The 16,353-nt window shown below is 30.9% G+C and overlaps 1 protein-coding gene across 2 annotated transcripts in view; it reads right to left on the minus strand.

The window, feature by feature from the left end:
• Positions 1 to 299: 299 nt before the first annotated feature.
• Positions 300 to 16,353, minus strand: part of LOC127703189 (CBY1-interacting BAR domain-containing protein 1-A-like) — a 30,586-nt gene continuing 14,532 nt past the window's right edge. For both annotated transcript variants that reach the window (XM_052207720.1, XM_052207719.1), the window contains 5 exons: positions 11,187 to 11,311; positions 10,252 to 10,533; positions 9,531 to 9,644; positions 8,574 to 8,936; positions 300 to 5,339 (listed from right to left, as the gene is read on the minus strand). In XM_052207720.1, coding sequence (XP_052063680.1) covers positions 5,127 to 5,339; positions 8,574 to 8,936; positions 9,531 to 9,644; positions 10,252 to 10,533; positions 11,187 to 11,311 — 1,097 coding nt within the window. In that variant the 3' untranslated portion in view covers positions 300 to 5,126. The remainder of the gene's footprint in view (positions 5,340 to 8,573; positions 8,937 to 9,530; positions 9,645 to 10,251; positions 10,534 to 11,186; positions 11,312 to 16,353) is intronic.

Consider the following 16,353-nt stretch of genomic DNA (forward strand, 5'->3'; position numbering starts at 1 on the left):
TCGCATTTTTCGCAATAATAAAAACATTGCAATAATTTCTGAATTTACAGTATCAAGCCAATGATATAGGGTTTTGATTGCATTTTATTAAATGTTTATCTACAGAAAATCCAATGCAATTTTTTTTTATCTTTTTATTTTTAAAATGCAAACGATAACATATAAATAACCAATGTAATTACATATATATTTTGTAAGCATAGATGTCAACTTTTCAAACTTTCATAAGTAAAGATTCCCTCCAAGAAAGATATTTTAGTCTATGGAACCTATTTCATATTTTTTTTATCTTTTATATATTTTTCATATCTAACTCACTAATGTCTTAAACATTTCTTATGATCAAAATGACTCAAATTACAATGTAAACCAATCGCTAACCAGTTAAATTAGCTGAAAGAATATCAATGATACATAATAAATATTGTTTACAAAAAAAATATTTTCAAATGTTGAAAAACAACTTCTATTTAGAGAGATTGATCAGATGTGCACATGAACAAATATCTTGCATGTGCTTGTGCATTGATTGCTTTTTTTTCTTGAGGCCTTCATCATGGAACAAAATCTTGCAACTCACTGCAAATACAAGACATCCCCTAGCACTGTGTGAAATTCTTTGCTAAGATGTTGATCAGGCTACATCTGTGCTCTTAAGAATCAAATTTTGTAAATAAATCAAATGTAAAAAAAAAAGTTATCATTATAGTTTTCTGCCGGCAACTTAATGCAAAAATGTGTAATTATTAATTTGTAAGATGTGAAAAAAAAATAACAAGATGATCAATTGATTTGCTCCTCTTTCCTGCAGGGACCTTTGCTATCATTTCAATATTCCCCTGGAGTTTTTCAAATGAGATGATTTTAAAAAAGGCTATTTATTAAGGGACGGCTCCTGGAATCATGATGCCAATTAAACCATTACCAGGTTTTTCATTTTCAGTGATTTGTATGAGAGATATGATTGGAGGGATTCTTCTGTAACACTAATAAACTACTTCATCTTTTACCAACTAGAGTACATATAGCTATTTTAAAGATGACTACACGCTGCTTATGCATTTTTTGTTTCAGTCAACTATGTTTTACTGTAATTAAATTTACAGGTTTAAGAAAAAGCTACAATGCATGAAAGGTGGTATTGTGTATTCATTATTTTTGTGGGATACCAAATTTTGCGGGTATAGGTGAACTACAAATTTAAATGTTTAACATAATAAATTTTTTTCTTAAGCTTGTACACAGACTTTTGCATGTTTTGCAAAACCAGAAAATCAAATATCCACGAAAATGCACGTTTTCATCAATCTACGAAATTTGCTAGCCAAGATTGTAAATGATTCCACATTATATGGTTTTCAGAACTTGTAAAAAAAAAAAAGGCTGTACATTTTAGTGAACTTTATATGTTAACAATATAAGATAAATAACAGATCTAGATAAAAATATATAAAAATAGATATATTTTATGAATCAGATGAAAGAAAAAAACAAGATGCATACCAGTTATCATATCAAGAAATTAATGCCTAATGGGATAATATATATATATAAATGCATATAATCTGTTTTTTTGTGTGTTTTTTCATTAAACTTGTACATGAAACTTATATTATCATTAAAATAAGGATGTGGTAGGTTTGCTATAGAGACAACTAACAACCAAAGACCAAAGTACAAGGATGTGTAAGAATGTCCCTTCAAAAAAGAAAACTTTGAGAAAAATGGTGTAAATTGTGATCCAAATTTAGCTGAACAGCATTGTACCATATAAGAAAACTGTAATAAAAAAATATAATTGATATATGACAATACATTTCTTGGAAATGGACCTATTCAAAATTTAACAAAAGTCTAAAAGTGCATTACATCGTGCACCACATGTTGCTGAACAGTGCTAAACTAACTCACTAATGTCTTAAACATATCTTATGATCAAAATGACTCAAATAACGATGTAAACCAATCACTTACCAGTTAAATTAGCTAAAACAAAATCATCAATGACACATAATAAATATTGTTTACAAAAAAAAAAAAATGTTCAAATGTTGAAAAAAACCTTCTTACAACTAGTATTTAGAGAGATTGATCAGATGTGCACATGAACAAATATCTTGCATGTGCTTGTGCATTGATTGTTTTTTTTTTCTTGAAAGAAAAGTCAGAGTGAGGCCTTCATCATGGAACAAAATCTTGCAACTCACTGCAAATACAAGACATACCCTAGCACTGTGTGAAATTTCAAACAAAACTACTAAGACGTGAAGTTTGATTGATACAGTAGAATAACAACAGGTATTCTAGATATAGACTATAAGGCAAAACTTTACATCCATCATTGAAGCTCAACATTTTGGCCAAAAGTTACCCAAATTTGGCTGAAAAACTAGATGACTAGATAAAATACATCCCACAGTAAATCTATATTCCTTCACTGCATATATAGAGACCATAATAAACATAAATGTAATCTCTCAAAGAAATCTAAAAAAGTATTTTATATTTAGTAATACTCAGGAATATATATGTTTATCCAGTTTAACAAAACTAGCTTGTGGAAATTTGGATTTCAACTGCATATTCATGATTTACAAGAATAAGTATTGGTGCAAACGCTACATACAACCTACATTTTTTTTTCTTTAACAAGAAAAATTTAAAATTTGAGGAATAAATAATTCTAACTACAAATATTCACGAATGGCACAATATGGACGGATTCATAAAATTACCACATAACTGAACAATTCAACAAAAAAAACACCTGACACTGCATTTTGAAAATGTTTATAACAAACATTTATTACAATTCACCATTTTCAACAATACTGTTTGTTTAATTGTTTGGGCTTAATGCAACTCTCTAGACATACACACAATTTTATTGGTGAAGGACTCTCCATGGCCAAGATTAAGGATGTTTACTTTTCCTTTAACCTCTCTGTGTTTTTTCTTGGAAAAAATTTCCAAGCAACCATTAAAATCTCCATAATTTGATGAAATATTATCCAAAACAAACTTATAGTAAAATATTTTGAACTTCTTGTTATTTCCCTTTTTATTTGAAACATTTTAACATTCATTGCTACTGAAACATTTCATATGACAAATCAAGGCCCATCCTTCATGCCAAAAAAAATCTATTTTTCTTTAATGCTTTTATCTCAAAAACAAGCACTGATACAATTATTTCTCAAAAATCTAGATGCATTGTACATGTACATGTATTCAAAAAGATGAAATAAAATAACCAATTGAACATGTTTTGATAATGATTCAAACTTAAAGGACTCACATAATATCCTGAAACTTATCATGTACTAGGCAAAGTATGATTTAAACATACATGGAACAAAGGAAACGCATTTCGAAATCTCATCTAAGGGTGGGTGTCAAGTACAATGAAAATGTAAGTGTAAATCTAAATTTGCCTCTATAAGTGGTTACTCCATTTTGAAGTGCATTCCCTGGTACCATGTATGTTTAATGATATAGCTCTAATCAAAACATGAAACTCACAGCATAAATCATACATGTATTAAAACAATTTCTTGCAACTGATCATTCTATTCAGAATTTTTTTTGATATTGGGTTTTTAAAATTGCAGATCAATAACTTTGGCAACCGAAAGATAATATTACATCATACATGTAAAAAGCTACTGAAAAATTCTAAAATAAATTGAACATCTGCAGAAAAATTGGTTAATACATGAATGTAACAGTTTATGCTGTAAATTCACTTTTAAAGTAATACTTCTTCCTTAGCTGCATCGAAAAATATATAAAAATAATATTTTAATTTCTCAATTGCATAAGAAAAATGACATCTTCTATACATGCAAATTATCATGAAAATTTTATTAACACACACAGTAAAAAATTACTAATATCATGTGTAGTAAAATGCACTTACTCAAAAAAAGTGTGTAGAATGTGTGCCTGACATATGCAAATCGTGTTGATTATTTACTGTGTAACCATAAGTGTAAAAATATCCAACGATAATGAATCAACAAAAGACAATAATTTCATTTACACATGAACAAATAGTGAATATTTTATTTTTAATGCATTCATATAAAAATGAAAGTACCAGTATTTAGAATTTCCCATTTACTTATAAAAATAAATGAAAATAAAGATATAAAATTAAGAAAAAATTCCAAAAATAAAATGTCCATTGTATGAATTCTGAAATATTACCATGAAAAAATAGCTCATACCATCAACAATTTAATCATGCTTAATTTATAAATAACTTACATTCAACAAGGCAACAAATAATACTGTCCTTAATCTATTGTGAGGTAAATGCAAAGCATTACAACAGAATAATTCAGAAACTATGTAATTGTAGTAGAGGATTTTAATTTGAACATATAAACATCAGACAAATATGATATTCGAGGGCCAGCAGTGAAACATTCATATTGCAATGCATGATAGAAATTGTTGAAAGACTTCAAACAGTTTATGCCACTGATTGATTATTGCAGCATATGTACATTTAAAGCCATATTATCTATTAAAGAGTGCTGCTGAAGTCCAGGCTAGCGGCCAACTTGGTGCTGATCTCATGTGGGATTTGTATTGTTCATCATTAAGCCCCCCCCTCCCTCCCCAAATTTTTTTTTCTTCAAAACTATGAAGAATAAAAAATGCTCTTCCTTATACATATATACCGGTATTGGTCATTTACTACCTTAATGGGATTGTTATCTAATGAACCACCAAGATTCCAATAAACATAAAGGTATGAAAGTATTAAATATATTCATATAAACTGCACCCAACATATATAAAAGGATTGCAGCTGAGATAACAAATATATAGCTCCAACTCCTACAAAAATCACTCTTAAAGGAGGTCGTCATTTTCAATGCATCCTTAACTAAACTTTTTAGTACCATAAACTTATCTTATGTGATTGGTATTAAAACATAAAAGGGGAACTTTTCATCATAACTCCTACCCTAAATCTCTGCAGAAACAGAATGGTGTATGTCAATGCTTTGTTTTTGAATCACTCCATGTAGAGTTCATATGTAACATTTATTTACTAACTAACTATAGTTTGAACTAAATCCCTACCAGAATTACATAGTTTCTGAAATCATTCATTATTTTTTAGAATCAAATCTAGTTTTAGCATTAGGATCGTATTGTTGAACTTGTCGTACACCAGGTATAGGTTTTTCTGAACGTTCTGTTGTAGCTTCAGTTGTTTCATCATCATATTCATCATCATCGTCATCATCGTCATCTTCATCATCATCATCATCATCGTCATCATCATCATCATCATCATCTTCATCGTCGTCGTCATCTTCAATCTTAAAATAGAATGGAAAAATAAAGTATATGTCATAATAGGCAATTTAATATCCATTTAAATTTATATCTACGAATTATGTCTTATAATATTTATTGTAAATGTTGTATCTTGCTGTATAACCCTAAATGGTTTTGGTTGTTAAATATTTGGTCCTTTCTTGTTTGATGGTCCCAATTTTTTGTTTTTTTTTTTTGGGGGGGGGGGGGGGGCTTTTAGTTCCCCTTTCTTTTGGCCTGTAGCTTTCCTAACGAGGATAATTCCAGAGATATGTGTGGTGCATACCTAAATTGGAATCATTTCTCTACATGACTACTGTAAACCAATTTGCTTTCGAAGATATTTTATTTCCCATTTAGGCCTCTTAAGCCAATTTTGCAGTGATTTATATTCAGCATTTTCTAAATTTTATGATATATTCATTTAAGGGTTGATCAAAGTTTTACATACTTGCAACAATTTATTTTCTACTCACGAAAGTTGCGAAAATTAATCGCTCTCAAAAATAAGATGGTTTACAGTATTGACTCTCACCCAGTATTGCAGTTTCTTCATTATATATGTAACACTCAGAAACAAAATATATCAAAAAATACATCAAAGATTATTGTGATTTGAACTTAGAAAATTTTGTTCCTTTTGATGCATTTTCTAAAAGGATCTTGGAAAATAAGAAGTTAAAATTTGTATACAGAGATCTTGTAGATTAAATATGCATACTCCCATATGAGAAATTTTTGAAATGGGAGGATGTAACAAATTCTGAAATCTCAGAATGGTCGAAGTATTTTTCTCTTTTGAAAAGATGTTGTAGTAATACATATTTAAAGAATTTTCAATATAAAATATTACATAGAATTATACCTACTAATACATTTTTATATAGAATTAAGCAAAAGGAAACAAGTCTATGTACCTTCTGTAATGAGGAAGAGGTAACAATAGAACATTTATTTTATGATTGTAATGTTACATACAATTTTTGGTTGTCATTTTTACAGAAAATCAAATTATTTGATGAGCAATTCAGCATCAGTAAGATGGAAATTTTACTGGGATTTATTACTAAGAGTTTTGTTTATAAATTTGTTAATTATTATAGCTAAAAACTACATCTTTAGATGTAAGTTAAGAAATATAGCTCCTAGTTTTGTAGGACTTAAATCCAGAATAAAACAATACCAATCAAATGAATTTTATATTGCAAACAAAAATAATAGAGCAGCATCTTATGAAAGATTCTGGTCCCCACTACATACAATTTTTTCATGATTTATTATCGTTTATACTTTAAATTATACTATAGTGAGCAGTTGATATTTGATTTTTACTTTATATATAGACATACATGCATACTAATGGTAAGATCGCAAGGACTGTGTGTAAGTAGTGAGAGAAAGTGTGAGTGTGAGCAGCTATATTTATTTATTTATTTTTTTTTTTTTTCTTTAATAACTATATTCTTGAATTATGATAATGAATATAAATTTAAAAAAAAAATGGATAGTCTTGTATATAACTTTCAATGTTTGCCCCAAAAACCATAGTCAGGTGGTGATTGTAGGGGTATTGTAAAATCCTGACTATTGAAAACAAATAAAAGATAAAAAAAAACACTCAGAAACGTGTCCTTCCCCCCAAACGTGTCCGATTCCCCTAAACGTGTCCACATGACGTCACTGAACTGCAAAACATGTCTAAATGTAAAAGGGCGCCAAAGCGTGTCATTTGTCTAAACGCCCAAACGTGTCCATTTTTAATGAACACCCAAACGTGCCCAATCCTCAAAACGTGTCCATATCAAGCTGAATTTTTTTCTTTTACTGGAACTATCATTCGTGTCCATATTATTAATACGTCGGTTATTTGGTTATTGTTTTTTCAATAACGTATACTCATTTTACTATTTCATTAAAAAATAGAAATAAATTACTTTACTATAGTCTGGCTCAAGGGGTCCTGTCCGCCTAAAAAACAATACAACTTTTTTACTGCTATCATTTAATGTATTTGACCAAGAAATTACATTCAATAACTGTCCATCCATTCATTTTAACCTTATTTATTTATAGGTCTTTTTTTAACCGGCAGTATAACCTGGTTTAAAAGTGGGGGCGTCCGTTCGGCTATATTGGATGTAAATGTAACCAGCCATGCTCAGTTAAATTGAAGATCTTAAATCAGATACCTCGTGTAGGGAGAATGTCCCATTCTCTGCGCATTAATAAAATACTTTTGTAGCAATTCACTCTTTGATGGTGCCTTCTGTTGTATTTTGGAAGGCAACATTTTTTTTAATTTCCGCAACTTTTATTTAAAACGGCCTCTATTACATAACGGAGATTGCAGTAGTTTCTTACTGAAGTCATTAAAAAATCGGTCTTCACACGCTCTTATTTTTTTTAAGATTATAATCCCAACTAGTGTTAATCCCGAATAACCGTCAAAATTTATGCCCAATCCGAAATTCCCGGTATGATAATAGAACCTATATACAGTATTTATTGTTAACATGATGTCGTTCGAATAATGCATGAAATATTTGGCAAAGGACGTTATTTCTCTTGTTCGTGTGTCTTTAGTGATGCTCGAAACCTAAAATTTATTAGAAACCCGGAAAACCAGTATTTGATTTGAAGAGCTTTTAGAATATCAGAACTGTTGAAAAAAAGGGAAGTCAATTCTATTGAAAGCCCGCCGTCGGATTAATATAAAAGGCATCATCAGAGTTTATTAGTAAGACATAATTTACATAGTAAGCAATTAATTCAACTGCACTAGAATTATTTGTATGTTCGCTCTAAATGAGCATGAAATACTTGCAACTGGACAATATGCAATTTCAGTCAAAAATTAATTCATATGTTACATATTAAATTTGCGATTATGATAATCATTAACAACTGGCATTGAACAAACTAATGCTAATAAATGACCACTTCATCAACTGTTTCCCCCATCATAGAATTGCCGTAAACGTTATTGATTTCATTTAGGACATACATGTATTGGCGCTAAAAGATGTGAGACGTTCTGGCGTTAAATAGTAGACACGTTTTGGCGAATAACAATTATTGGACACGTTTGGGGGTTATAAAATCGGACACGTTTGGGGAATATTGAATATTACGGACACGTTTGGGGAGAATAGACACGTTTGGGGGAATCGGACACGTTTGGGGGGATGGACACGTTTGGGAGTGTTACATATATACCACAAATAAATTAAAATTACCTGTCCTCTTAAACCATTGGACACTGGAATCAGTTTTTTAGGTTGAGCATTTGGTAGTGAATTGCTTCTGGACGGAGTTGAGTGTGTTGAGGACCCATATTGTGCTGACTGTGACCTTGATGGTGACCGTAAACTAGCAGGTGATGCATGAACATGTGGTTTTGTTGGTGTCGTCTGCTGTTGCACTGGGGCAGATTGTTGCCTTTGGAGACCTCTTGGTTGTGTGGATGGTGTACCAACAACAGGAGGGGTAACTCCACCACCAGAATTATTTGTATTAGAATTCAGAGAATTGTAAGAATTAGATCTAACTAAATTCATCCTGATTGCTGAATTAGGAGGTATCAATTTGTCTCTAAATTCCTGCAATAATATATCCTTCATCATTAATAAATATTACACAATTATCAAAATACTTTCAAAATTTACATAACTGATTTAATGACGTCTATTTTTCCGTGAATTTTGAATGCTTGCCATTAGCAACTTTGTGAAAACAATGCGTTAAATTGGGATGCACTATTATCTGCCCTTGCTACTGTATCCTTTGCCCTTAAGGAGATCAACATATTGAAGGGGCATTTTACATGTATTAATTACTTTGATAACTGTCTCTTCTAAACCCTCTCCTGAATAGTTTAAATAAGTTATTAAACTAAGCTGTTGTTTATATGAGTATACAACAATCATTTTATGAACTTAAGTTATGAACTTAAAGTAATCAGAAACAGGAACTATATTTGTTCAGACTGAACTATAGCAGAGAAGATGGCTAAATTCTGTATCAGACCAATGACATCTTTCCATAAATGAAGTTAATATACCTGTGTTCTAGATATTTGCCAATAGTGTAAAGTGGTTTGATTTGCAGAAATATTTTGGATTATCTCCCCTGACAAAACCCATTCAAAGGGAACAACTTTTGAAAAGGGGTAAAATCTTTACAGCACAACATACCTCTATATCTTCATCTATGTCTATTGCAGCAACATTATTAAAGCACTGTGAATATACTTCTAACGCCTTTGCATGAAATGTCATCTCAATATTTACAAAATCCATCATTATTTTCTGAAAAAAAAAGAAAGAATTTAAAACTTGTGACCCGAGTGCTAAAACTAAAATGTTAACAGTTCAAAAATTACCTTTTTCTTTAAAACTATTTTTTTTCATTTCTCCATTGTAAAAATTTTTTTTTGCTTAAATTCTGTGTAAATTTGAGAAAATTCTTCTTTATGATTAGGCAGATAATACTTCATATCTAAAAAACAAATCAGTTTCGAATAAACTGAATATCTTACTTCTTTTGTAAAGAGTGGTATATTTAAACTGTGTAATTGTAAAAAATTCTTATACAGAATAAACAAAATTGCTAAGCCATAGCAAATTGTCCCTGCTGCTGTTTAAATGAGGAAATAAATTGTGTCACAACGTGTCATTACACATCATTACATAGCACCCACGGCAATGCCCTGATGGCAACAAAAAAAATGCAAAGCAAATTTATTGTAAAATTTGTGTATATTTTGTGTATATAATAGGTGTTTTGAAAAAAAAAATTGTGTCAATTAAATCAATATGCAGCATATTTATGGGCATTTGCCCTGATTCTTATGCTTAAGGAAAACTATTATAAACATTGTACAAAAAATTCTGTCCTGACAAAGAAAAGTCCAACCTTTATATCTCTTAACTTTTCCATTTCAAATTTATCCATTTGTTCTTGTAAAGCTTTTGATATTCTGGATGCTTCAACACTGGCTTTCTGTAAATCTGTTTCAGCAAGAGATAGTTTATTTCTGTCTCCTGGACTTTTCTGTCTTAATTGTTCTAATTTTTTCTTCTGGGATTGTTCACGATCCTGGGCAGCAAATGCAGATTTTAAGTCATTTTTTGTTTGTTTACATTTTATTCCATAGTTCATAAGGGGCTGTATAACCTTTGTGTCTAACCTCATCACCTGGAAATAAAAAAAGATAAACTGTGAACCTTGGCGAATTGTTTACTGGTTAAAATCAATTATCTTACATCAGTTATAGCTGTTTGATTTCAATTTAGAATAGACAGAATTAAATGACGCCACATTACAGATATCATAATTCATAACTCATTCCAAGATATAATTGATGAGTTGCATGAAAATAAGAAATGAATTATTTAAAAAAGTCCTTAGACTACCAAGAAAAGTATATGTAAAGAGGTTCTCTACCTCTTCACAGATACTTTAGAGCTCATTACATTTCTAATGGACACTTTTTTTTTTAAAGCCTCTAGTTAATTCAGTCCTAATATGTATTTCAAGATAAGAAATTACATTTGGTATATATGAAAATTAATATCAAGTTTTTAAAGAATTAATTTCCCTGTTTTTAGCTTCTTCAAATGTACTATAAATGTGTTCATAAAATAATCAACAATATTTACACCGCAATGAAATTCTTACATTTCAAACAATAATAAATGAATATTATAAAAAGAATTATGTTTTAAAAAATATCTGCTGATATGAAAAAAACAGTAGAAAGAAATGAATTACAGGAAATTAATTTTTTACAGTATTTCATGCTCTGTAACTTCACTCATAGGTTATCATTAAGTAAATAGTACACTTACTTCTGCCTGTCTATAATCCTGTATAGTAGATATATTTGAAGCAAATTCACTAATATTTCTAACAATACTGGGATTCATTGACTCTGCCTCAGTGTAGTCCACTAAATTCTTTGCTAACTCGTCACCTTCAAAAATTGTATATATAGCAAATAAATTTATCACAATAAACTAATACTATATTTATAAATATAAGAGAAATTTGACAGGATATATATTTAGTTTTAGTACGTCTTACTTTCCCTGCAATAAATAAATATTAAATCTTTGACAGGCGGTGTTCTCCCCAGACCCTTATAGCACCAAAAACACACAGTCCTATAATTTCTGAGCATGGTCCTATCAGTCTAAGCATGGTTATATATTTCTGGCTTGTGGTGCTATAAATTCGTGTCAAAAAATCGTCAAGTGTGGAAAATTCACATAATAAATGAAATAAATGCTGTCAGATGATCACACAAATTAAAATGTAAGCCCATATCTGTTACTTACAAAAAAACATCTTTTATTAAATATCGGACGAAATTTTGTTATAATGTGATAAACAAGTAGGAGAAGATGAACACTTTATTTTGCAATGACCTAATAACCAAAAGGTTATAAATATTCATACTGTCATAATAAAGACCATCTTATTCATGCAGGAGGTTTTGTTTCTCAAGGTTATCATACAAAATCTTGATAATCCAACCTGTTTTTCTAAGGAACCTGATATCAACGAATTTAAGAATCCACAAACATGAAACTTTTCTTCAAACCACAAAAAAATAGATATCCATGAATAAAAGTACTTTCATAGCACTAAGTTCTAACATGACTTAGATTCATGCAGATATGATACACCATGTATGAGGAGTTGAGAGGACCTTGAGAGGACAAGGTCCTCTCTGAAAAGGAAAACAGAATAAAAAATCATTCACATTGAAATGTTTGCATATAACGATCAATTATTCTATAATTTTATAGTGAATCTCAACTAGAGGCTCTCAAGAGCCTGTGTCGCTCACCTTGGTCTTTATGCATATTCAACAGAGGACACTCTCCAACATTGTAGACGAGAATAGAATTAATAAACAGCTGCGCCATGAGCGCATGATACGCCCGTCGTCTTGTGTGTGAATTTTTATGCAATAAGAATAAATAGTTTCTGACATACGGCATGACATGCGAAAACCTCCTTTTTTTTTTACAAAAAACTCAATATCTCTAAAATAAAATTTTGAATCATCACCAAAAAGTATACAGATCTTAAGGTTAATATAACTAAGAAGTGTGTAAAGTTTTAAGCAATAATCATAAACTGTTTTTGAGATATGGCACGACCTGTGAAAAACCCCTCCCCCTTTTTTAACAAATAATCAAAATCTCTAAAATAAAATTTTGAATCATCACCAAAAAGTATACAGATCTTAAGATTAATATAAATAAGAAGTGTGTAAAGTTTTAAGCAATAATCATAAATTGTTTTTGAGATACGGCGCGACATGTGAAAAAAAACACACACCTGTTTTAGTTACTTTGTCCCGTAACTCAAAAAGTTTTAATCTTATATTCACCAAAAAGTATACAGATCGTTTGACCATCATAAAAACAACTATGTTAAGTTTCATGAAATTTGGATAAGTCATTCTCAAGTTACGGTGCGACATGTTTACGCCGGACAGACAGACATACAGACGGACAGACAGACGGACGGATTTGTATACCATAATACGTCCCCATCAAAAATTGACGGGGGCGTATAATGACAAAAATCTCTGTTTTTTTTTGTATCTTATATTGCTGATCATTGAAGTCTGTTTAGTTTCTCTCTATCTTCATGATCTTATTCAGCTTTTGCTCTAAACACAAAAGAGGGTAAAAAAAACTCCTATAAAGAGCAACCAACAGTCTACTTATTATACCAGCGAAATTTGACTTGTTAGTAGGTCTCGTCTACCTTATCATTTTTGATTATTTAAGTTTCTATCTATCTATTATAATTAATATCATACAAGGAAAAATGCCAAAAAAATGGTAAAAATCATAATTAAAGGGCAATAACTGCAATAAGGAGTCGTTGGACAATTTCTGCCCTTTGTCTTAATTGTAGATTTTGTCTTGCTGATCATTTTTGTATATTTAAGTTTCTTTCTATCTATTATAAGTTTTAAGATATAAGACAAAAACGCAAAAAAAATTGTACAAATCGGCTTCAAAGGGAAATAACTCTAATAAGGAGTCAACTGATGATTTCAACCATAAGACTTAATTGAAGAACTTGTCATTCTGATCATTTTTGCAATTTAAAGTTTCTCTCTATCTTTTATAGTTTTCAAGATATGATAATAGGCAAAAATCGAAAAAAATAGTAAAATTTGTCATTTAAGGGCAATAACTCCTACAGGAAATTGTCTTACAGTTTTGACGTATATGGATAATTGGTAGAGCTCAACATTCTGAACAATTTTACCCGCATCAGATTTCCTCTTTTTATAACGGTTATCAGAATAATAGACAAAACTTGCATTTTACCCCATATGTTCTATTTTTTGCCATGTCGGCCATCTTTGTTGGCAGGCAGGGTCATCAGTAACATTTTTTAAACTGATTACCCTAATGATGATTGTGGCTAAGTTTGATTCTATTTGGCCCAGTAGTTTCAGAGGAGAAGATTTTTGTAAAAGGTTACAAAAATTTACGAAAATTGTAAAAAATTGACTATAAAGGGCAATAACTCCTTAAGGGGTCAATTGACAATTTTGGTCATGTTGCCTTATTTGTAGATCTTACTTTGCTGTACATAATTGCTGTTTACAGTTTATCTCTATCTATAATAATATTCAAGATAATAACCAAAAGCTGCAAAACTTTCTTAAAATTACCAATTCAGGGGCAGCAACCCAACAACGTTTTGCCTGATTGGTCTGAAAATTTCAGGGCAGATAGATCTTGACCTGATTAACAATTTTACCCTGTCAGATTTGCTCTAAATGCTTTGGTTTCACAGATATAAGCCAAAATCTACATTTTACCCCCAATGTTCTATTTTTAGCCATGGCGGCCATCTTGGTTGGATGGCCAGGTCACCGGACACATCTTTTAAACTAGATACCCCAATGATGATTGTGGCCAAGTTTGGTTAAATTTGGCCAAGAAGTTTCAGAGGAGAAGATTTTTGTAAAAGTTAAGGGATGACGGACGACGGACGCCAAGTGATGAGAAAAGCTCACTTGGCCCTTTGGGCCAGGTGAGCTAAAAATGGAAACAGAAGTTTGGTGCTGGACAGGGTAAAAATTTCTCAATTGAAAGGGCATATTTGTAATAAATAAATGGAGAATGTGTCCATGGGACACAGGTGATGCCCCCGCTTGCATATAACATTATAAAGGGATATTACTCCAGAACTGTAAAAGTGACGCTACCCAAATTTGTACTTGATCTGAGTTTTGTGGTAATAAGTATTGTTTATAAGTTTCATAACAATTAGTTGGGGCAAACTCAAGTTAGAGAACAGAAACAAAAATGCAGCAATTTTTCCATTTGTAAAGGTGCATAACTCTAGAACGGTAAAAGTGACGCCACCAAAATTCAAACTTGATCTGTGTTTTGTGGTAATAAACATTGTGTATAAGTTTCATAACATTTGGTTGAGGCAAACTAAAGTTAGAGAACAGAAATCAATTTTGGGACGTACGTAGGTACAGACGGACAAGGGTAAAACTTAATGCCCCCCCCCAAACTTTTTGCTACGGCGGGGGCATATAAAAACTCCTCTTTGGACCAGAACATTCAACCATTAGTGCATCTGTGAAAAAGGATCTTACAAGATGTAAGATGAGTTGCCATGAATAAGTCTGTTCTGAATAAGTCGAAATTTCTAAGGTGAAAGGGACATAATTCTGGATAAACTAAACAGAATAAAAAATTCTTCACATAGAAATGTTTGCATATAATGATTCATTATTCTACAAAGTTGAAAGTGAATCAAACAAAAATTTAGAAGTTGGGTTCTAGACAGGGTCAAAATTCTTAAAAATAGTTTAAAGGGCATAACCCTAAAAAATAAAAAAACTCTTTAGACAAGAACATCTTACGCATATGCACATCAGGATTTAACAACATATTAAGTTTCATGTAGAAATGATATACAATTGGTTGGTTCCGTCAAAATTTCTAAGATTCATGTACATGTGTAGCTCTAAAAATAAATGGAGAATGTGTCCATGGGACACAATTGATGCCCCACTTGCATATAATGTTATAAAGGCCATCGTTTCACAAAAGATCGTACGACAATTTAAGATCGTACGTCGGTTGTACGTCAAATCGTAAGTTTTTGGGCGTTTCATAAATAATTGTAAGTAGAATTTTATCGTAAGTTTGATCGTAAACTTACGAGTGTTCACAGGCAGTCGTAAGTCAAATCGTAGTGATTTAACCTGTTGACATTTTATTATAATCAACAACAATACATTATCGTACAGAAAATTAAGTTCCATTGGATGATCAGAATAAATGTGTTCATGTTATTTTGTCCCAATCATAAGTAACTGAAATTTTAAATTCCTGAAATAATCGTGGATTTACCATTTCTACGTTTGAGTTTATTTTAATTTAAATAAAACGAGCACCTTGCTTCCAAAAGTCCAAATATTAGACCATAAAAACTTAGAAGTGATTGAGCTAGCACTGCACTTAAACTTAAAGTGACATCTGCTTTTAATTCACAAAGGGGGGTCAGTACGTCTTGCATGCACCTAACTTTGTTCTAAATATTCTCAAAAAAGAAAATTATAAACGCTTATTTACTAGTTCTTAAATCTGTCATACCCTGCATTTATAACTCTCGTTTTACACAGACTTTATGAAGTTAACAATAAATATTTATGTCAAGCCAAAATTGTACCATCATCCCGTATCAATTAATGCATGTCCTGCGGTTACACACTATGTACAACGGAGGACGATGCTCTTTACTGATAGACATTTTTGTATAACTATAGTATATAATACACTACGATTATTTTAAAATAAATAACGGTCAAGAAATTGAGAAAACAATAATTTATATACATGAATGGAATGGTATGAATCCATAGTGTCAATGTAATTACACCAGTTGCCATGCGCTCTATCAGGTTCATGTTTTATTAAAGGTATAAAACATATGCTTCAACCCCGTACTCAA

The sequence above is a fragment of the Mytilus californianus genome, unplaced genomic scaffold (assembly GCF_021869535.1).
Source record: "Mytilus californianus isolate M0D057914Y unplaced genomic scaffold, xbMytCali1.0.p SCAF_5, whole genome shotgun sequence".
NCBI classification, from domain to species: Eukaryota; Metazoa; Mollusca; class Bivalvia; order Mytilida; family Mytilidae; genus Mytilus; species Mytilus californianus.